We start from the raw sequence: 23,631 nt of genomic DNA, 5'->3' as shown, positions 1-23,631 counted from the left end.
CAACCCACAATCACAATAATCAAACCACACAAAAGAAAATGTTACACAGTGAATGTGTGTTGAACAAAAATGACAATCTTCTTTTTGGAAGTCACAGGACTTAAATTACTTCACTCATAAAGCTTTTATAGTGGACACCCACTATTCTAGATCTACACTACATGATAACTAAAGTTGATGTTTTTTGTAGTTGTCTAATCCCAATCTTCTACAGTAAAATCTCTGGAGGGATCTGGTCACCGTCACTTCACAAAACATGGTTTTGGCCTCTTGAATGTGATATCTAAAGACAACCTTTTTGAAATTTCTTTGAATTAGGCACAGTCACCTGGACTATATTTTGCTCTGTGACAAAAACATGTTTTTTGGTCTTAACTCAACAATTCAAATGCTCATTAACCCTATACTTGGTTAGGTAGACAAAACTGTAAGAAGCTGATTCTAGTTGTCTGCTGTGCTTTGATGAGTCCTCTCTTGATGTATCTTTGTATTTAACCAGCGACTCTTCTGTTCTTCAGTGGCAGCTTGACTGCAGGACTTTTAGCATCGTTGCGGTATTTATTTTACATACTTGGACGCGGGGATGGGCATTATTCAAACAACTGTGTCCGATAATGGGCTCAGAGCCGCTTCATGACATCACTGGAGTGACAGGGCAGCCGTGTGTGGGGGGAGGAGAGGGAGGAGGAGGAGGATCTCTCCCCATAAGTTTACTTTGCCCTTTGCGGGAGATGGGATTCAGCCTCCGTAGACCCGCCGAGAGACGACCAGGAACGGGGGGAGGAAACTTTGCGAACACGCTGAAACCTGCTGAATTTTGGGATTATCCGCCGGTCATGGACGGTGTCGTCTAGCCGAGTCGTTGGCGCTTTCCCGGGTTGCGCGCTTGTAGCGGAGCGGAGCTCGCAGTGTGACTCCAGGCGGCTCTGAAGGAAACCATATCTGGTCAAAGTATTCGTTGCTGTCACCCAGCGGGACCGTCCGGCTATAAATAGCGCTGGAGGAGGTACGGAAATAAATGCAAAAATTATACTGCACAGTCAAATGAGTGAAGATTGCATTTCTAGAATCAAATAATGAGCAGGAGAACTGTTTATAAATTGCTTAAATAAAATAAGTTTCCATGAGGTCACTAGGAGTAAAATGGGACTTTGTGGGAATTTTTTACCCCCTCTTTTTTATTTGGTTTTCCTGTCAGTGTTTTCCTTCCTGTTGGAGAATGCTTTAATGGCTGTCGTAGGCTTCATCTTGAAGTAATGACTCTAAGTAACCCTGCACAGGTCCCTGCAATAGTCTTAAAGTTCACTGGGGTCCTGGACACAATGGTTGCATTTTTGAAGCAAAGTGATAATATCTCAGTATAGTCATTAATAATGCTATGAATTTGCTCTCATCTCTTGCAGTCTTCAATGAAAACACGAGTTCAATTTCAGATAACTAATGCATTAGTTATATTGTCTGATGTATCCATGGCAGGTGTGGGCTCCTGACCTTAAACTGTGACTCTTTGGATGATGGTATAACACAATCAAGTGTGTATCAACTGTGGGTACTGCCACCTTAGACAAGTTGGATTTCAGTCAACAAGTGCAGCGAGGGGCAGCAGTTGTCTGCTGATATGTCGCCAGTTGTTCTGTGACCTAGATGTTTCACAATATTAAATTGAGCCTTGTGGCCATTGTTATAGTTATAGTTTGAAGCTGTTTTGTGTAGCTTAGCCCTGCATGTTCTGTAGTTCATCTTGACAAACCTGATAGAGCGTCTTTGTATGACCAAAGACATCTAAAACATGCTTTCCTGCATTCATCAGTCTATTCTTCATATATGTGGTTGAGTAATGTAACACATCGAGGGCTAACCTGGATGTGCTAAAACTTTCTGACCTCTGCAGAATGCACAAATGGCCTGACCTCAGGTCTGAGGCAGCAAGTGAGCTGCCAGGCCCCTGATTATACAGATCATGATATACATACAACTCCATACTGGTCCCCAAAGTAGAGACTAGAAACACAGCAGCCTTAAGTGTAATCAATTTTACATATAATATAAGCTATATGGTAACAATACCAGATACACTATATGGCACAGCCTAGTTATGTAATTATCTGAGTAATGGTCTATCTATGATATGTTTCAATGTTATCTTTAATCTACCAAGTAGGGGGACACCCTTGTTACTGTCAGAGCAGAAAAACACACTCTCTGTGCTGTAGCTCATCTCTGCCTCATGTGGGAGACAGCAGAGCTGGACAGTTGCTCTCAGCTGTTTTCTACTGGGCCTTTTCTGAGACCTGTGAAACTGTAACAACTGCATATGAATGTCGACAAATGATTGTGTGGCCCACCCACACTTGCAATCTGCATTTGGTCAGAATTCTGTTGGATCTTGAGAGAGATCGGGTTGTAGCATATTCATGTCTTAATGTGTGTGTTCAATTGATAAGACATACAATAGTTGTATAAATATGCAAATCTGTGAAGGTTAGCGTCAGACCAGCTAGTTTTAGAAAACATATTTGTAAACTGAGTTTGAAACCAGGCAGCAGTATCTTCAACTTAGCTAGCTAAAGAAATTCAACTTGAAATGTCCACACACTACTTCTGTGACATTTTTTCATGACAGGTTTTTCAAGACATTTAGCAGGAAGTCATCTGCTAAAAAAGTGAAGTACCACTGCTGTGCCCTCACTTTGGTTTATGTGCTGATATATTGGCTGTAAACGTTTTTGGCCACTCTGAGAGCATGTGTGAGTGTAACTGAGATTGGGTATTTCATGGCTGAAAAAGTCGCAGCTTCTCCGGGGTTTACATTTAATATCCAGCAGAGAGATTTACCCAGACATCGCAGTTAAAGCAGGTCAGCGTAGCACCTTGTTCTGCGCAAGTGGCTTCATTACATAAATCTAATAGTATCTTATTATTTACTTCAGCCTGAGAGCGGCTGTGCTCATGTGAGAGCAGATGCCATATAACATCACTTTCAAGGTTTTACACTCATCTGTCTTGATTAATGATCCTACATCAGTGCTGCTATTCTCAGAGGCTGGAGGATGGGACGGGCCTGGTTTAGAGGGGTCAAGTCAACTGATGCTGACTTTACAGGGTACATGCAGATAGCGGTTCCTCCTTTCTGCCCGATGAATGTCCTCTAATGAAGCAGAAGCGTTATAAATACAGGCGTGGGTCTGTTTGATATCATCAGAGCAGGTCTGTGTCTTCCAGGAGACTTGCAGCATTTTTTGGAGTTCAGCCCAGTTCTTCATCTTTGGTTTTGGAAACTTGTCTTGTCACAGAGCTTAGAGAAAGCAGAACAAAAGAATGGCATGCATGACCCTGCCTTTTAGGAGGTTAGCCAAAACACACTTGCTGATATACTTAAGATCAAAAAGAATTGTTTGCACTCACATTTGTGATCCCCTGAATGCTGAATCTCTTGCACCGTGTTGCTTTCTAAGCTCCAGCTCAGGCCTTTTCCTGCCTAATTTGAGTCCATTCTCAGCCTTGCATGCATCAGGCCCTGTAAAGTTATTCTTAGTCTTGTCATGTGGGGATCCATCAGCATGAGCTCACAACGCATTTCAAACCCTGACCAAGAGTTGTAAGGAACCAGGACTTAGAAGCAGCACATATGCCAAAACATTTGGTGTTGTGACCCACAAATGTTCCGCTGCAGCGTACCCATCATCAGTCATCTGCAGTGCTCAGACCTGCCAGAAGAGAGTTGGACAGAGAGGGAGACAGGAGAACAGATCTCCATCTGAGAGGGAAAGCACAACAAAAAACACATTTCCGGACCAGATACTTGGTTTATCCGGGGTTGACTTTTATACTTTTCTGCAGAGTGCAGTGAGAGAAAAAGCAGAGCTGCATTCTGACACCACTTCATGGCAGATAGGTCAGCAACAGGATATGATGTGGAAGGAGATGTACGTACTGTTCGTTTCAGCAGAAAAAAAAAAAATGAGTTGCAAACATGTGAAAACTTGTGCTAGTGAGAGATTTGTCTGCTATCACAGGCATGGAAAATAAAAGCAAATAGGTCATATAGCTACTGCAGCAAATCACACTTGTGTGGTCTGGTACTGATGTAAACAGCTGATTTGTATATTTTATCTCATGTGTTATCTATAACCTAACCTAATATTCAACCTAAACTCCTGTTAAGTCTCTGATGGCTTCTGTCAGTGATTTTAAATATTTCGAGCCTTGTTCTTCTTGTCAAATATATTTTCACAACACCTTCCTCATTACCCAGAGGCTCAGACTAGACGGTCAGAGCAGCCTTATGTAAGCGTCTTGCTATGTTCTGCTCTGGTTACCTAATTCACAAAAAATATTTCTCTTAATCATGTGCATTAATAAAACCATGTACAACAATCCCAAGTTTTTATGAAGAGGTGGTTGAGATGGGAAGATGGACATATACAGTAGCATCTTGTTAGCTTAGCATAAGGTCTGTTGTTTCAGACACATAACAGAATATACACTATTAGATGAATGTGAAACAGAAGAATGCATCCTCAGTCCATGACAGTAGATAATATGGGATGGTTACCCCTAGCCCTAACCACCAGCAATGTGTTATTATTTCCATTATTTATTTCAGAGATGTAAATTGCCTTCTAATTAGTCTCTCCTCACTCTGTGCTCCTGCCTCCTCTAGGTCTGCCTGTCTTTCCCAGGAGCTCTCCAGGCACTTGGCTGCCTGCGTTGTTATTTTACCCCTGAGCCAGGGGTCATTGAGGTGAGTACTACAGTCAAGATGTTACCGCAGAAAAACATTGAGTGATGCTTGGTTAGTGTGTATCATATCAGCCTTTTCGTTGTTTTCTTACCAGCTGTCTCCATCCACAGATTTCTTTCTTCAAACCACAGGGTCTTCCAGGATCTTGATCTACATTTCATCTTTTCGTGTGCAGGGGTTATTGAGGTAAGGGAACTATTGGAATGCATCTCAAATCCCTGCATGTGTTTGTACAGTGTAAACTCGCCTTGGCAGCTCTGAATCTCATTGCTCTGGCTCATCTAAGAAACCTAAACCCTGCAAAGAGAATAAAAGACAGGAGATATTGGTGATAGAAGTAGAAGATTAGCAAATGAATTCATGCAAAGCAAGTTTAAGCGCAAAATCTTTTTACGTTTCTGATAGATTGTGACATAATGTGAAAGTTAACTCTTGCCAGAAATCAGAAGAAAGTTGGACTAAATATACAATAGTATTTAGATTTTTGGGATTATGGATTGTAATCTTCTGAAACTCACCACTTAGCATTACTGATATTTGATATCACGCAATCCTCTTTGACGAACAGAAAATGCAACCAACGGCAACAGCATTGGGGATTTTTGAAAGAGTTTGTATGCATTTCATGTTGAAATGGTTCCTGTTTCCAGGTGTGCTTTCCATCATGTCGGTGATGAGGAAGGAGATGGAGAAGTACAGGGACATAGATGAGGACGAGCTGCTAAATAAACTCTCAGAGGAGGAGCTGCAGCGGTTAGAGGATGAATTAGAGGAGCTGGATCCCGATGTAAGTTTACAATATAAAGTCCATAAGAAGCCGCTCCTGTCTCTGTGTTGGTGTCAGTGGAGAATTATGGGGTCATTCAGGCTTAATGGAGCCCCTTTATGTAATATACTGCAGTCTACAGTATATCACAACACCCACATGTGCATGTGTTTTCATTTGAATTGATGTTAGCTGGTAATTTTTTGTTTCTAAGCCAGTCAAATTGTGTTGAATGCATTTGCACATACCCCCACGTAAATGGCTGTAATGTAAATAATGTTTCACCAGTGTTAGTTCGGTGGCAGCTGATAGACTGCGCCTCGAATGCTATGCAGTCAAAACCAGTTATTGCAGAGCCATGCAGCTTGCGGGAAGTTAGTGTTAACTAACTATTTAGATGGTTAAAGTTAATATTCTCACATTGACTGCCCTCAATGTAAAGAAGACTAAGACAGTAGTATAAATGATGACTCATAGGTTTGTTTGAGAGGATATGGTTTAGCCAGAATTGTAACAACTGAAAAAAAAATCAGTAATCCTATAAGGAAGGTGTAAGTAACTGGATGTACTCTTAGCATCCAATAGAATTTAACCTGGTGTGATTTCTACAGTATATAACAGGTGTATGTTTGGTTTGACAGAATGTTTTAATAATCTACCATAGTTGTTGTTTCAGTCATTGATCAGGTAAAAAACTTTGGACCTGGACAATGGCAGTTGAGGTTTTTCTTCGCTATTTTGTTGATAATTTATAAAAAATAAAATAAAAAATAAATGAATATACGTAGATGGATCCATCCTTAGAATAACCATTAGTCAGTATATGAGTGAGAAACTATAACTTTGGTTATCAAAGCTATTTGAAGTTTACAGGGATCAAATCTTGTACTGAGCGCAGTCTCATCTGGGAGGTTCACAGTTTCCGCACATCAATTAGTACTTGTGTTGCGTTTCTGTTGATTTCTAAGATGTATTTATCTCAGCATTTACATTTACCACCAGCTTCGTAGCCTCAGTGAGTCATCATGGGTGGCGACAGCAGCTGTATTAGTTTTCTGATGAATGTCTAACTGCCCACAAAGTGACTGGACTCCCCCTCAATGCCAAGGGGATGAGTGGAAGGGAATAGTCTGGAGGGCCGACTGTGAGAGAGAGAGAGAGAGAGAGAGAGAGAGAGAGAGAGAGAGAGAGAGAGAGAGTAGAAGAAGAAGAGGGGTGAAGCAGGGCTGCAGTCTCAGCCCCACCCTGTTCAATATTTATATTGATGATTTGGCCAAATCCCTGGTAGAGTCAGACATCCCTGGTCTCACCCTCTCTGACACTGAAGTCAAGTGTCTACTCTTTGCAGATGATCTAATCCTGCTCGCTCCATCTAAGGAGGCTTTACAAAAGCAATTAGATCATCTGCAAAAGTTCTGTCAGACCTGGGCCCTGACCATTAACCTGGACAAAACCAGAGTCATGGTCTTCCAGAAACGACCCAAGTGTCAGAAAGACCAACACAGGTTCCTCCTGGACTCTACAGACATACAACACACACACAGCTACACATACCTCGGATTAAACATTACAGCCACAGGAAATTTCAATCTGGCCATTAACGATCTGCGAGACAAGGGCAGAAGAGCTTTCTGGTCCATTAAAAAATCCTCATGTATTGATATCCCTGTTAGAGTCTGGATGAAAATATTTAAATCAGTAATTGAACCTATTATACTATATGGTAGTGAGGTGTGGGGTCCTCTTGTAACCCAAGACTTTGAAAAATGGGACAAACACCCGATCGAAAGCCTGCATACCGAGATTTGCAAAAACATCCTCAAAGTCCATAGGAACACCCCCAACAACGGATGCAGAGCTGAATTAGGCCAATTTCCCCTTTTAATTCGGATCCAAAAAAGAGCAATAAAATTCTATCAACACCTCAAAGCCAGCGACCCCAACTCCTACCACTACAAAGCCCTGCAGTGCCAAGAGGAGAGCAAAGACAGGAGTGCCCTCAGCCAGCTGGTCCACAGGCTCAGCTCCACCAGCACCGAGCACCAAGACCACCCTCACACAATCCGGCCCCACCAAATTATAGAAAAACAAAAAGACAATTACATCAACTATTGGACATGTACAACCAAATCCCAAAGCAAACTGCAATGCTATTTGGCCCTAAACAAAGAATACTCCATGGCAGATTACTTGAGTTCAGTAACTGACCCCAGACTGAGGAAAACCTTGACTATGTACAGACTCAGCGGCCACAGCCTGGCTTTAGAGAGCGGCCGCCACAGACAGACCTGGCTGCCCAGAGACCAGCGCCTCTGTCAGCTCTGTCCACATAGACAGGTGGAGACAGAGCAGCACTTCCTGCTGCACTGTGACGCATACACACACATCAGAACACAGACATACACTAACATCACACTAACAACACCCAACTTCACCCAACTCTCAGACCAGGACAAATTCTGTCATTTGTTAGGAGAACAAAGAGCCACTGCTTTAGAAGCAGCAAAATATGTTTGTGCCTGTCACAAAAAGAGAGATGAGCTGCTCAACATGAGCTCCTCTATATGAGCAGCTGCTGCTGCTCCTGTTGAGTTTTACCTGCTAAATGATATCTACACTGTTTGTTCATCAGTATCATCTGTATTATTATATTATCTGTTTATTTATTTATATTGTATGTACATGTTATTTTACCATTTTTGTAATGCTTTGGCAATATTGTACTGACAGTCATGCCAATAAAGCTTGTGAAATTGAATTGAGAGAGAGAGAGAGAGAGAGAGAGAGAGAGAGAGAGAGAGAGAGAGAGAGAGAGAGAGAGAGAGAGAGAGAGAGAGAGAGAGAGAGAGAGAGAGAGAGAGAGAGAGAGAGAGAGAGACTAATGCCAGCACTGAGTGACCGGTGGGACTCCATGATATAAACAGAACACGCAGTTAGAGGCAGTGCGTGCATGCTTACCTTGTTTGTGCCTGTTTATGAGGGTAACCTGTTACGCAACACTGGAGTGTCCTCTTTCTGTGAGACGCACTATACCCCTCCTACTGTAGCTAGGCCTCCCACATCAGTTCCAGTAAGACCATTGAAAAGGCTTCATTATGCCGGGCATAAAAACATTGTGTCGGCCAGCTGTACTGTGATCGTAGAGAGATAAATACATTGTCAATCAGCCAAAGAACACTTATGTTATTAGTACTTGCAATACTGCGTCACAGTCATGTGGTTACACACTAGTAAAACTACTTGAAATTAAAGATTTCTTTGGGTCCCTGCTCCAACGTCCTGTTTTAGGGGTTAAGGCCCGTTAGTGGCGGGAGTTGCGATAAGGCATCTGTTATAAACACTGTGCAGCTGTTGAGTGTGTCCATGTATATTGTATCTATTCCTATCAAATAAACAAAAACAATCACAAGTATCTTGGGAACATGTAATGAAGTCATGGAAAAGGGAAATTTTGTCATTTTCCGCTCACCTACTAACTATTATCACAAATTATTACAGAATATTTACTGAAACTTGTTTTAGTTTGATAACTCACAACTTTACATTTTTTCATTACTTTAAGTGACAAATAATAAAGCTGCTGGATAGACTAATAATTCTCACAGGCAGCTATTCTATAAATTAGACACAGATTAGATGTATATTATGATGCCAATCTTGGTTACCCCCCCCCCCCCCCCCCCCCCCCCCCAAAAGTGGCTAAAGAATCTTTTAACGCAGGTTTGAAAAGAAAATGTCTCTCACATGTCTTAACAGTTCGGCCCTGGATGTCAGAGACTCAGAGACATGTACTGTAAAAGTTACAGTCATGTGCTTATATGTAGATGTCTACTGTGGCCTGTGAGAGAGAGGGAGAGAGAGTCAGACCAGTTCAGATGGGAGTGGAAATACAGGGAGAAACAACGGAAGTGAAGTGAGTACAGTTAAAGAGACAGGAGAGTGAGTCGGTCTCATGCTGGTAAAAAAAAAAAAAAAACATGCTGGGGCTGAGTGTAAGTGGCCTGTTATTTACAGCTTGTGTAAGCGTGTGACCCAAAAAGCTTGTCAGTGCTGGAGTGATATATTCTTCGCTTTACCATGTATACTAGAGTAAGTCACGTGAATGTTTATGAACCATACTGGACTGGAGGTGTTGAATGAGAGGAACAGAAACCAAACAACTGTGAAAGTATGGTCAGCGTAGATTGTTTGGCATCGTTTTGAAATGCTGCTTTGGGGTTATTGGGGTGTCTTTTTTTGGGAAGCTTCTAATTAAAGGAGAGAGACGGAAAGCAAATGAAGTGAGAGTGAGAGAGACAAGTAAGCGGGGAGGAGAGAGAGGCTTCTGAGTGCTGACAGGGCAGATAAGATATGAAGCTATAAGTAGCACTTTGAAGAGCTTGGTTTTTGAATGTTACTGTACGTTTAAAATAACTTGGTATGCAGCAAAGCTCTGGGAAACGTCTTGGTCCTGTGTTGGTCCCGGAGCAGAGATACGAGAAAAGATGTGGCATCACCATCTCCATGTCTGACTCTGTAACTCTGTGCTGTAAAGACCTGCATCATATCACACGTGCCATTTTCGTTTTACAGATATACGACCATAGACTGTAAATACAGGTGGACATAGCCTCAGTGAAGTGAAGACACACAAAGGTTTCTGGGGATCTGTTGTGAAATGAGCCGTATGATGTCCTACCTGACCTCTGTCCAACTCCAGGCAAACGGGAGCAGCAAGAGTGGAGCCAAGGCTTTAGAGCATGTTAGTTTGTAGCAGGTATACACTCAGCCATCTGTCATTCAAAGGAGCATGCCCTGAATCACACAGAACTTTAAGCTGTATTAAGATTTAAAAGTTTGGTACATAAATATTCACACCCTTTAGATTTGTCATAAATGAAGGAATTAGTTGTAGAGACCAAAACCCATTTTTTGTACCAGGCTGGGCTGTACACGTGTTTTTTGGAGCCAGCCTCCAGAAGTGTCTTCGAGTCAAGTGAAGTCAAGAGTTTTATCGTCATTGTTGAAAAACAACAACTAGATAATGTTGGAGCATCCCATACATGCAACACATCCAATTTCATAATAGAAATAGAGATAGAAAAATACCCCAGGAACCCTCATCATTCGCCATTTGACAAAGAGCAGTTTTTAGTACTTCTGTGTTGATTTCATTTTTGTCCCTAAGGTTGGTGCTTGGTGCTTCAATGACTTACAGGTGTCCTCATTCTCAAGCGTCATCAGAATGAGAAAGGTTGAATATTTACTCCAGCCTAAAAAGGTCTCCATCATTTTTACTGAAGCTGATCAAAAAATGACTGCCACTGATGCTGGGAAGACATCACATTACTGTTTTGTTAGTAACAATACTGTAACAAAGAAGAAATCTTGAACCAATTTGTTTCTCATTGTTCTGCAAGGTATTACAGGAAACAAAAAAAAGAGTGAGACAAATTCAAACAACTGAACTTTTCTTCCAGTAACCAGTGTCAGTCCTTCGAATTAATCTAAATTCCTGTCCCTGTCCAGAATGCATTGTTGCCAGCCGGGATGAGGCAGAAGGACCAGACCAAGAAAGCTCCAACGGGAACGTTTCAGAGAGATGACCTCCTGGCCCATCTGGAGAAACAAGCCAAAGAGCATCCAGACAAAGAAGACCTGGTGCCTTTCACAGGGGAGAAGAGAGGTGAGAGCTCCTCAGACCACTCCGATGAAGAGCTGGCTCTAAGGACTGTTTTTTACAATGTGAACAAATGACAAGAACACTGAATGTCAACACTGATTGTATTCTCTGCATATTAAAGATAACTGAGATATCCAAGTATGTGAGCTAGGGAGAGGGTGGACCCCCCAATCCTTGAGAGGTAGCGTAAGAGAAACATAATTATAAACAAATGGGAATCTGAGGCATCCATGAGTGTTGTGTGTGTGTGTGTTTTTTTTTTTTAAATCTAAAGGTAGATTCTACTCTAGCGAGGACACAGAGGGATGTGATGGATGGTGGGAGATACCAGACATCCCTATGTGAAACTCTATCCATCCCTGCTGTCACTGTCCTTGGTGTTACGGTCGGACTGACAGTCCATCCTCTGTGCCTACAGCTCCCCCCAAAATCTCAATTTAATTCCACAGACTTGCAATAAAACTCCAGGTGGAACAAAAAAGTAGCTGCAAACTGGTTCATATGAATTGCATGAAGAAACAGTAGATTTCCTTTCCCTGGTCTGAGCTTTCTGCCGCCACCACTCCACTTGGCAGCCAGGGGCGGCAGACAAAACCTACTCGAGATTTCCTTGTTGTTGGTTAAAAAAAACTGTAGTCAGGTGTGACATGAAGGAATACTCACTCAGACAACTCAGCTGTTGCATTAGCGAGCTGGTTTGTCAACAAGACTGGCCTTTGTGTGTGTGATGTGTCACCATGGTTTGACCTTTGCATTTTCAACAGATCCCATTTTACAAACTGTATTTCCATATGACTTTTTCAAACTGGCATGCAGAAGGAATATTTTCTCTGCCTACATGAAGGTGATAAGTTATGACAGTGATTTATCTTTCATAGTGAGCTATACTCTCTCTATGTCTTTTAATATGCAGCGCTGATGTGTTCATGTAAACATCCAGGACAACTTGCACCTCATTAGTACTGTACATGGACTTTGTTGGCTTTATGTAATTCCCCACAAATACTTCAGCCATTTTCAATAATGAGATGAGCTACGACTGAGATGGTAGCGAGTGACACTGGCCATCATGGTAGTAGTACTTCATGTAATATTTGTCTGCTGAATCAATGTTGCAGGGAAAGCGTGGGTACCTAAAAAGAGGGTGGACCCCATCATGGAGAACGTGACTCTGGAGCCGGAGCTAGAAGAAGCCCTCGCTAGTGCAAGTGATGCTGAACTTTGTGATATTGCAGGTAACACACACACTCACACCTTCAAACAAATCTCTGCACATACTTTATACTGTATGTACAGAGCTTATTGCTTCTAGTTCTCTCCAGTATGCACATATACACTCAGAATAGTTTCAACATGTTGAGCTTTCTCAACTGATTTCTATGCACCAAAAAGTAAAATTGAGGTTATTGCTATTGTGGTTTAACATTTTTTAATTAATCGTCTTTTTTCTGATGTTTAAAATACAAATGTATTTAAATTTAAAAAAAGAAAATCAACACAAAGAGGAGCTTTAAGCCTCTGAATGAAACTTTGAATGATCTTGATTTGTAGTTTTGAATTTTTTTAAACAGCAGGTGTCTGACTATTCTTCATCTTCACCTTCACACTCACTAATCACTGTCAACACGCCATCTCACTTAACTCGCCCGTGTTAATCAACTTTTCCTCAATCTAACTCTTCTCCACGTCTCCAGCACTCCTTCCACCTTTCCTCCACCCTTCCCCTCCATCTCTCCATCAGCCCCTCCATCTTCTCCACCTCCTCCATCCCTGCCGGATCTCTCTGTTCGCTAGCTGAACACCATCCAGGGTATCTGTAGACTGCACAAAGTATTTGCATGGAACGACTCTACTCCTCTGTCATGTTCACGTTGTCAGTTTGTGTTAAACAAATATTTGGCAAAACCGTCCAGCTCAGCTCACAACCAGACGGACGTCTGTAACCGTACGTGCATTACACAAGACAATGGTGCAGTCTGTGTGATGCATGGTATTTTGGTTACTGTGGCAAATATTTTGCTGCATGCACAAATTTTCAGTCTGTTGCCAGGACGAGCCTACGACCGATGTTTTAAACTGCAGATAAGAGCACTGACGTGTCATTAACCATTGACATTCATTTAAATAATAGATTTTAAATTCATCACTACCAAAATGTACATTTTTAAATAAGCAAGTCCCAGTCTAGTGAATCGTGATTTTCTTGAAACGGTAGTAGTAGTAGTAATAGCACCAGGCTTTAAGTTGAAGTTGTGATACTGTGCCAGCTTGTGTAGAGTTAGTTTTATCTACTACTGTACCACAGTCACCTCTATTATCATGCCAGCCCCATGGTAGCTTGTGTTCCCTAACTGTTTATGCCTTTGTAAACACAGTCTGTTCTCGTGCTCTCGGCCTCTCTGACAAACAGATGAGGTGATCATTTGCTCTAAATCACATCTTTTATATTGTATCCTGCTTCCAAGAACATATCTGAGACTCACTGCTGCCAGGACACTTTGATTGGTGGCTTCTCAGGCTCATACATTACCTTGACATCTTCTATAGTTATGATGTAGTGGGGTAGTCGTCAGCCAACAGAGAGCAGCACCTCTCAGCTTTAGCTGTAAAACCCAAGCTAGTGCATTTTACAAATGAAACCCCTGCACATAAAACCTCACAGAGTTCAACTGCTTGATTGTTTATACTCATAAAGTGTCAGACTGACTTGTTTGCTATGCTGCTGGTGATTTTCTGCCATTTGTATCAGCATGTCGGTCCATTGTACGGATGCAACTGGACGTTTTTCACCATCTCTGACGCTCTTTCTTTTCTGACGCTCTGTTTATTCACTTTGTCTCTCCATCCTCATTCTGTCTTCTTGTTTGTTTTCCAGCCATCCTTGGTATGCACACCCTGATGAGTAACCAGCAGTACTACGAAGCCCTGGCCAGCAGCACCATAGTCAACAAGCAAGGCCTCAACAGTACATAAAACACACTCTGTTGCACACATCTACCAAAAATCTATTGTATGTTACTCATATGTCTTGATCTGGAGAAATGTGCAGGGTGTTATGAGCTGTCTTCAGTTGATTTAAACACAGATATCTGGTGTAGGAAACTAGTAATAGTAGATTGAAATACAGCAGATCACTCCACTGGGTTTGAAGAAAATATCACCTCACTCGGGAAAAATGTTAAAGTTGGAGTTGTGTTGGATTTGAATCAAGTGAAATGATCTCATCCTGGCAGAATGCTGGTTTATTTTACCAAGGATAATAGACTCAGTCTTTTTGTTGTTGTGCTTCATCCATGCACAAATAAAGTTACACACTTTAAAACTAGTCTATACAGACACGCTTACATTGTCCTGTCCCTTAGCCATGAGTCATCTGTGTATCCTTCACTGCATAGTATAAACGACTGTATGCTGATATTACTTTTATCCCCCCTCACACACACACATACACATTAATGAACCATTGTTTGACTAAATTGCTCGTCCTATAGATTCCCATAAAGCTCAGAGTCAGAAAATCTCATTGCAGAATAAGAGGCAGCTCTAAACTTCAGAATCGCCTGACTCACTGGCTTTGTTTTCAGAGTTGATACACAGGACACTACATGAGATGTGTTTATAACTGCATGTTCAAGTGGAAACTCATTAGAGTGGATTATGTACTGTATAATTGTGTTGTATCACAGGTGTTATCCAGTGCACCCAGTATAAACCAGTCCCTGATGAGGAGCCCAACTCCACTGATGTAGGAGAGACCCTGTCGAGAGTGAAGAGGAACGACCCTGACTTAGTTGAGGTCAACCTCAACAACATTAGGGTAAGTGTGTGTGTGTGCGCCTCAACAACATTAGGGTGTGTGTGTGTGTGTATATCATGTTGGGAGTATGAGCTTCATGTTGTATTAACAATCTCAAAATAACCAAGATTTACTTTGGCTTCTTTCTTAAGTGAAACAAGTTTTTGATTTAATATGAAACATCTGTTCCTCAGTTGACTATAGACATCTGTCCATGACCGTTTTTTCTAGTATTAACTTAACTGAAATTTGTCCAAAAAAATACAGCAAAATTAACTTTGGTGCACAAATGTTTATGTTTATACTTTGCAGATGAAATAAAAAAAAACATTTCATGCACAAATACATTTGAATGTAAATTAGATCATAGATCTTGTAAATATTAATACATTATGGTAGTGCCTAATGTTCAATATTTTGAATATGTAATGTTTAATTGTTTCTGTTCACAGAACATCCCCATCCCAACTCTGAAGGCGTACGCTGAGGCTCTGATGAAGAACACTGTGGTGGAGCGATTCAGTATTGTAGGAACCAGAAGCAATGACCCTGTAGCATATGTAAGTTATATCTATCTATCTATCTATCTATCTATCTATCTATCTATCTATCTATCTATCTATCTATCTATCTATCTATCTATCTATCTATCTATCTATCTATCTATCTATCTATCTATCTATCTATCTATCTATCTATCTGTCTATCTGTCTATCTGTCTGTCTGTCTGTCTGAGATCATCCTAATAATTCATGTCACACATATCTCTCTATTCCTTTTTTTTTTTTACTGACTAATAAGACATATGCGCCAGTGAGTCTCACAGAGCCTTTATGGTGCTGTATCCCTCATTTTGGCATAGTAATAGCAGGATTATAGAGCAAATGACTGCAAAGCTGTGAGTGAATGAAGCTTCATTATGTGCTGTGTGTTTCCTCAGGCCCTGGCTGAGATGTTGAGGGTGAACACGACGCTGAAGAGCCTGAATGTTGAGTCCAACTTCATTACAGGGACTGGAATCCTGTCCCTCATAGAGTCGCTGCAGAATAACACCACGCTACTGGAGCTGAAGATAGACAATCAGGTACCAACAGACACACACAGACACACACACACACACACCTACACAGGCAACTCACTTGCATAGGGTGCATTCAGACTCATACAAACTTAACATGCCCAAAAATGTGTGTGTGTGGGTATGTGAGTCACGTTGTGTACACAGGACATCTTTGCCACTTCAGCCTAATGCTCCTCGACTGCCTTGTGATGTTTCATATTGCACAGTGATACATCTCTGACTCACTGCTCTCTCGCCTGCAATTTGTTGAATGACTCACTGATTCTTTATCTCTCTCCTCTCTCTTGTACGTCTTTGCCATTTGGCTCCACTGATTGATTAATTGAAACGATAATTTCCCAAAATTGACAAAGCATGTTGCCCCCTCGCCGCTACATCGTCTGCTATCAGTTCACTGTGTTATCAGTAGTGCCACTAATGTTCAGTTTGCGGATTCTTCCTCTTGCAATCTTTTATCCTTTATCTTTCCTTTCCTCTAACATGTGCATCTCTCCATCTCCTCCTTTCCCTTCTCTGCTCCCTCCCGCACTCTCCCTCCAAAACCTCCAGAGTCAGCCGTTAGGCAACAAGGTTGAGATGGAGATCGCCAGCATGCTGGAGAAAAACACCACGCTGTTGAAGTTTGGCTACCACTTCACCCAGCAGGGCCCACGCCTCCGAGGCTCCAACGCCATGATGAACAACAACGACCTGGGTGGGTTACACACGCACACACACACACAGGAAACAGAAATGGGAACATGACAAAAGTCCTTGGGCTCTCAAAGTGATAACATTTCAAGCACATACTGTATTTCAGTAACTGATTCGACTCACTATGCTTTAGTCCGTTTCATAACTTTCTTTCAGCAGAATCGTATTTGGCAGTGCTGGTTGTTACGTGCGTCAGTGCCGACACTATCTCCACTATATCTCTTTGAGTTATACTTTAATCAGACTCTAATGGAGGAATCGGAGTGACATCATTGGCTAGAAAGCATCAGCCAATCAAAACAGTGCCTTCCTAAGTTATGACATCAACACTAAGAAAAGACTGCTTGCATGAGATGGAAGATGAAATGAAACTAGTGGAGAAAATGTTTCCTGCACATGCCACTAGATACATAGGTTAGTACTTTTGAGCAAAATGTTTTTATTTTACACAGGGTGAACACAGTGTACATAGTGAGAAACAGGCGGTCATTCGTGTCAATAGGCTGGTTTCCTGTCTCGTTACCATGTAACATGACCTGTGGCTCGCACTCAGTCACATCCTCAGCTTGTATTCATGCCTTTTATGTGAGTCCAGGCAACTTTTACTGTATGTGTCAGGTTGTTTGCTCTTCAACAGCCTGTGAGAACCAGCTGAATTAATGTAATTTTCTCCTCCCCCCAGAGGTTAACATGGCAGTTATGGTTATGATTTAGTTCAGGTTATGGTTCCTTTTGTTTTTGACATTTTCATCTTATTCTTGTATTGTGTCAGCAATCATTTGAAGGTGTGTCATAATCTGTCATGATTTTCCCTTCCCCCGTCATCTTGAAGCCCGAGTCATCAGGTCAGAAACGGACGGTTCCTTCACCCTCACTCTATCTGTCCCTGAGCTGGAGAGGGCCTTCGGGAAAAAGTTCAAGTCCAAGACAAAGTAAAAAAAGAAAAAAGAAAAAACCTTGAACACAAACACAGCACCATTTGACCGCTCAGCCTTGTCTCTCTTTTGCCAACATCTCCTGGTCGTTTTCCAAACCACAAACTGCTGCCACCTCCTGTCATCCTCTTCTGAGAGTTTCTGTTGCCTCTCCACAGCACCTATCATCACTTTCCCTCCTCTCCTCTTCCAGTCATCTCTTTTCAAAGGCCTCTGACGGTGCCTCGCAAATTTAGCTGTTGCTCTCTCGCCTCCACTGCAGTCAGAGTATAAATTTTGTTGCCACATTTCTGCTCTAAAAGGCAATACACTGGGTTATATGAATTCATATTTTGTCCACTACATCCAGAACTGAAATACACAAGAACAAACTTCAGATAAGTTCAAGTTTGTAAAGTGGACATCTAAACTCTGACAGTTCTTGGGAACTTCACATACAGTATACCCAAGACACTGATCCCAGAACAGCATTGACTGTCCGCCTCTTTAGTGTTTGAACTCTGACTGTGTGGATGAAACTCTTCTTTTGTGCTCACCTTAACTATCTCTGGGACTTATCTCTTCTTTTGGCTGCACTGTGAATCTCCAGAAATCCTCATGGTCTTTAACTGGCCTTCATTCAACAACTTTCCAAGTAGTGAATCTGTGCTTTTTTATGATCTTTGGCAATTTCTTTCTTCTCGGTCTTTGTGGGATTTCTCTCTCTCCTCATCTGGTATTTTTTTTATTGTCCCTGCATTGTCTGGAGAAATTATGCTTTCTCTGCTCAGCCTCTGTGCTTTTATGTTCCTCTTCCAAACACTACACAAGGATGGATTACCAACTGGAAAAACATGGTCCAAGGGCCTGAGTGGTCAGGGAGCCCCTTGTGACAGCACCTCTGTGTGAAATTACTGTTAGTATTTATCATTTCTTGTTGTCATAGGTACAAAACCTGTACGAAGAGATACAAACCGATGAAAAATGACGCAAAGCTGCCATAGAAAACGACCATAAAGAGACACAAAACAACTGAAAACTATGCTTGCCGTCTGGGAACCTATACAGTATAAAGGATTGTATGAGTGGCCTCATTTGGACCCTCTTGGCCCCTGAACCCAGCTTCCCTGTGTGGGAGTTAGCTTGTAGATCAAAAGATTATTTTATTTTTTACATTTTACAACAAGTAAAAACCTAGTTCTAACTTTATTGTGTCAATATATTTCCTTGATATATTTGTTTGTTTGTTTTTTGCTAAATAAAATTTAGCTTATAAGTACAATTAAATTCCTAACAAATAAATACGCAGGTGCTTGATAATGTCCAATGTCCCCATAGTGTGATAATTCATCCTCACTGAGTCTCTTGTTGTTTTTTCCCGACAGCTTTTTTACTTTCCTCGGCAGCCACCTGTGTAACTTTGATCTTTCTGTCCTGCTTGTCCCTCTTTTCAGTTTCAGCCTCTCTCTTTGCTTTAAATCAACCAGGGCAGCTTTGCTTTGCTTTGCTTTAGCTTACATGTAAGATGATGATGATGATTCTGTTTGTCTAATTTTTCTCTTTCCCCTTGTCTCCCTCCCTCCATTCTCTTCTGTCAAACTCCCTTTCCTTGTGCTGTTTTTTCTCTTCTTCCTGTATCCCTCCATCTTGCTCTCCATCTATAGTGAGAAAGAGAAGGCTTGAGGGAGGACCCATCTTCCCTAAGTGTCGGACGAATGTCTAGAAACCAGGGTGTCATTCGATTCCCTGTTCCCCCTTGATCGCCATCATCTCTTCCGGGACCTCTTCCCTTCTTCAGCCTCACAAGCCACCAAGACCACCATGCCAGGTTCAGTTGTTCAAGGTTTTGTAGTAAACGTCTGAACTGTCACTGCTTTCTAGACATTTTTTAGTCGATATTAAAGAATGCAATGGTATTAATCAACACCGTCTCTCTGAGCTTTCAGTTCATGCAAAAAGAGACATTGGATTGATGATCTTTTTGCCTTGGACTTTGGATCTGGATATCTGCAGCTCTTTGTAGAAACTAACCAGACATTGCTTGGTGTCATCTCGAATCCTTTTAATATCCTATGAAACGTCTAGATTCCATACTAAAGGGGCTGGAGGTCTGGTTTTGAATGAGGACCCATTTGACAGGTGAATGGCAATGTGTTCCCACTGAGTTGAATGAATTCTAAATATTATTATTGTGCTGTAAATGATCTGTGCTGTCATTACGGTTGCTCCCAGTAGTTTCTGAGGTGGCATCAATGTCAGCATTCAAGGTATTACTATCAATGGTACACCGAAGCCCATATTAAATTGGTGGATATTCCGATTTTACAGCCGTTTTCCAATTTGGTCTAAACAGTATTTTAGTGACTCGCTATACAGATTCTTCAGTAACAGATAGATAAATAAACCTGGCTACTGTGAGATTTGTTGCTATATATATATAGAATATATTTATTTGTGACAGACCTAGGGAAAAAGTCAGAAAGAAATTTAGATACTTGACAAAACTTGGATCCAATGTGCTGGATAGTGTAATAAAGAGTGTAAAACAGGTTGCTGTAAATGAAAATGTTCCTATCTAATTACTATTTACTCTGTTACACTATCAAGCTTTCATATTAGCAGTTTCTGCAGAGAAATCCTACTGGCTGGGAACAACTGCCAGTTCACTGAAATCAGATCCAATCAACCTGCAGCAAAGTTTCATACAAACACCATTGTGTCTCTACAATACTCAGTACAATACAAGTATTTGAATGGATTTCTGCTACTGCTACACTTTGAACCAGGTCCGGTTTGTTGATTGTTTGTGTTTGTTTATTTTTATTTACTGGAGCTAAAAAAAAAAAAAAAAAAAGTGTGCCATAATATGAACTGGTTGGTACTGTTGACTTTATGTTTATTACAGGTTTCACATTAATGCCTCAGTCCAGTTTTGGGCTGTTTCAGTGATGGATGTTAGATAAAGAGTTGAAACCACAGGAAACCTCTTAAGTCTTTACAGCTGTAACATTATGCAGAACCATTTTATTTAAATACTGTAAGAAAATGTTTTCAGATGATTAGCAGTTTTAAAAAAAAATACCTGTTACCTCTTTGATGGGTCTTAAATCAATCACTGAACATCTGAAGCATTGTATTACACTTTGATCTTGATTTGATCCACGAAGAGTTCATAAAACGGAATTCAGAAATGATAAATAAATAATTTCATAAATGAAAATGTTCTTTAAGGTACAACACTGTTACATCCTTTGTTACCGACACCAACGCCCAACCGTACGTTGATAATGATAAACGCTGCTATGTATATTTGGCAGCACTCAATGGGATTTCTCAGAACTTTAAAATCAACAGCAAAATGAGAGAAAGGAAAGGTGAGCTACTGTCTAACCAGGAACTAGAGCTAAAACGTACAGTCAAAATCACCAGGAATGGTCTGCACTTTTTCCTTTTTTTCCATGATGAAACTCGTCTGTATTTACTGCATAGAGAAAATGGATAAACTTCACAGACTTGAAGGTACAACTACTCCTGATGTGAACAATTGTACCTGAAACTGACTGACAAAGATTTAAGATCTGACAGCATGTTACAGGGTTTGATAACCCATTTAATGTCATTGTATGCAGTACAGTATCTCTGCATTGTTACTTTCTTGTCAGTGCTGTGAGTGTCGTTGAACAAATGGTTATTAATGGATGTAAACGTTTGTGCGACAATAAGTACCTGGCGGCTAAATGTCAGTGAGGGCTCTGTCCCTGTTGCTCACGGTCTTTGTGTCCTGTTCTTTTCTTCTGTCGAGGGTTCTCTGGTATTGTAATGCTTGACTCTGTGTTTTTGTTAGATAGTTCACCTCTTTTGGTTGAATTTTTGTTTATGGGATAAATAAAGCTTGAAAAGAACTTTTCCGCAATGTCCTTGTGCTTAAACCCAATTCATATTCCGCTGAACAGAATACATAAATATGTAGAGCACAGTGTTCTCCCATTTAGAGGCAACAGTGACACTCAGTGGTGAAATGGAAGAAATGCACCACACCAACCAGGCTGGACTGTCCATCTGTCCTGACCTGACCATATATTGCCCTCAACAGACCAAGACTAGCACTGCATTACATTTCTGTTGCTTTTTATTATTTATTCTCAGTGATGGTTTATATTTTCAATGTGCAGATTCCAATCTATTCTGCGACCGAAATTGTGCCGGCTCACTTACAGTATGAAACCTTAAGCTGTCAAATATGAATATTATTATTTATGACTTGATGTACGATGCTGATTTAATTGAAATGTTTTGAGTTATAGATAGTGCTGGTGTCACTGAAAAGAAAAAAACCTAAATTTACTGAAACCACTAACGAGAGGCTGCGGCTTTCTGAATAATTTAGTAGGATCATCTTTTCCAGAATAGTGATGTAATTTTTTTACGGCAGAGATTTATAGCTCATAGCCTATTACTTGATAGGAAAGGCACAGGCATTAGCATTGAAACCGTCTCTCTTCTTTTCGACTCCACAATACCAGTACTGTGGAACAGAAGAAGCATTTTATTACTTAGATCTGTGCTTTTCTGACTGACAATCAATGTGTGAAGTACAGTAAGGCCTGAATTTACCTAGATCAGTGGAAGGACCTTAAAGCTCATTGGCTATCTTTTCACCTTCACTTTTTCACGCCCTTTTTGGTGCCAACCCCCACATCACTCAGAAAAGAGGATAACACATTCTTAATGTCTGTGAACAGGGTTTAAGTTTTTATTGAATCTCAGGCAGAAATATACATGATAATCCTTTATTGCTCATAGCATTCCACGTCACCCTCAGCGACTTATTGTCACCTCTAAAACAATAACTAGAACTGAATCAAGCATCTCTTCAATTCATCTTTTAAAACACGTCTGGTTTTGCTGTGAAACTCAATCAGTAGCCAAACTGCAGTGTTAATGTGTATGTATGTATGTTTGTGTGTGTGTGCGTGTGTGTGTGTGTGCATGTGTGTGTATTGGGGAAGTTACCTCTTTCTCTTCACATGATTCAAAATTCAGACTTTTATGTTATTTACTAACGCTGCTTATTTTAGTTTTAAAATCAGTAACACATGTTGTTTATCTTTCCATACAGCTTCTTTCAGCATCCTCTCCCGAGTAGTAGATCCTGATAGTAATAACATATATACTATAAGTTCCTGTTTTATGGCTGAAAGGTTAAGGTTTTGGCTATAATGGTCATTCTTCATCAAAACAAAAAAACAACAAAGAAAACCCTGCAAACCTGTAAATAAAATTTTCCTGAATGCATACATGTCTTTTTTTTTTTTTATTATTACTGATATTAACGGTTATATTGACATGGTAGTGAAAACACACTCAAACTTAGGAGTTATTGCCTTAATATTTTTTGCATGATAAAGAAGAGGGAGGGGGTGGGTGAGTTTTTACATATTCACACAACAAACTTGTCCAGACAAATGGCATGCAAGACATAAGAAGGAGACGCACTGAACAGGGGGATTAGAAACATTTTTTAACACTACGCTACATGAATGTTATCACACTTTGATATTGAGCACTGTAGGAGTGTAGGGTAGATAGACAATAGGTTTTACAGAGAATGTGTAACACTGTGTGCAAAAAGTTTTACATAAATTTGAGACATGGTCGAACACAAAACAGTAGCTTTGGCAGCACACAACAATAGTCTTTAAATTTCCTTTTTAAAATATGGCTTATCAAGTTATCACTTTTTTTTTTTTTTGAGACAGACACACAGTTAGTATAATAATTTCATATATTATTTTATGATTGTTTGCCCATCTTGAGGCTTCTCATGTCTTCATTTAATTATGTACAAATTGAGTGAACAGCGTAGTGGACAAGGAGATTATTTTTCAGTGCTGCGAGAGATCTCTGCAGCTACCGCAGAGGAGAGAAAAAGGAGTTTAAAACTTCACAGACTAGAAGGCTAAGCCCCTCCGCTT

General features: G+C 40.7%; 1 protein-coding gene across 1 annotated transcript; it reads left to right on the top strand.

The window, feature by feature from the left end:
- Window positions 1-673: 673 nt before the first annotated feature.
- On the top strand, window positions 674-22,942 carry tmod1 (tropomodulin 1). The gene is made up of 12 exons (XM_083981942.1): window positions 674-1,006; window positions 4,664-4,744; window positions 4,855-4,930; window positions 5,395-5,531; window positions 11,019-11,175; window positions 12,291-12,407; window positions 14,048-14,137; window positions 14,859-14,989; window positions 15,421-15,528; window positions 15,909-16,052; window positions 16,599-16,743; window positions 19,321-22,942. The coding sequence occupies exons 4-12, from the start codon at window positions 5,409-5,411 to the stop codon at window positions 19,377-19,379; spliced, it is 1,074 nt and encodes a 357-aa protein (XP_083838068.1). The 5' UTR covers window positions 674-1,006; window positions 4,664-4,744; window positions 4,855-4,930; window positions 5,395-5,408; the 3' UTR covers window positions 19,380-22,942.
- Window positions 22,943-23,631: the final 689 nt, after the last annotated feature.

The sequence above is a fragment of the Trachurus trachurus genome (assembly GCF_905171665.1).
Source record: "Trachurus trachurus genome assembly, chromosome: 1".
Classification (NCBI taxonomy): Eukaryota; Metazoa; Chordata; class Actinopteri; order Carangiformes; family Carangidae; genus Trachurus; species Trachurus trachurus.
The sequence above is the reverse complement of the archived record's forward strand: the minus strand, read 5'-3'. Positions and strand labels throughout refer to the sequence as shown.

Excerpts from the sequence above, each read along its gene's own strand:
- tmod1 (XM_083981942.1), top strand. The coding sequence starts at position 5,409 with ATGTCGGTGATGAGGAAGGAGATGGAGAAGTACAGGGACATAGATGAG. Across the intron at positions 11,176-12,290 it reads TTTCACAGGGGAGAAGAGAG|GGAAAGCGTGGGTACCTAAA; the intron begins GTGAGAGCTCCT and ends TCAATGTTGCAG. Across the intron at positions 15,529-15,908 it reads GCAATGACCCTGTAGCATAT|GCCCTGGCTGAGATGTTGAG; the intron begins GTAAGTTATATC and ends GTGTTTCCTCAG.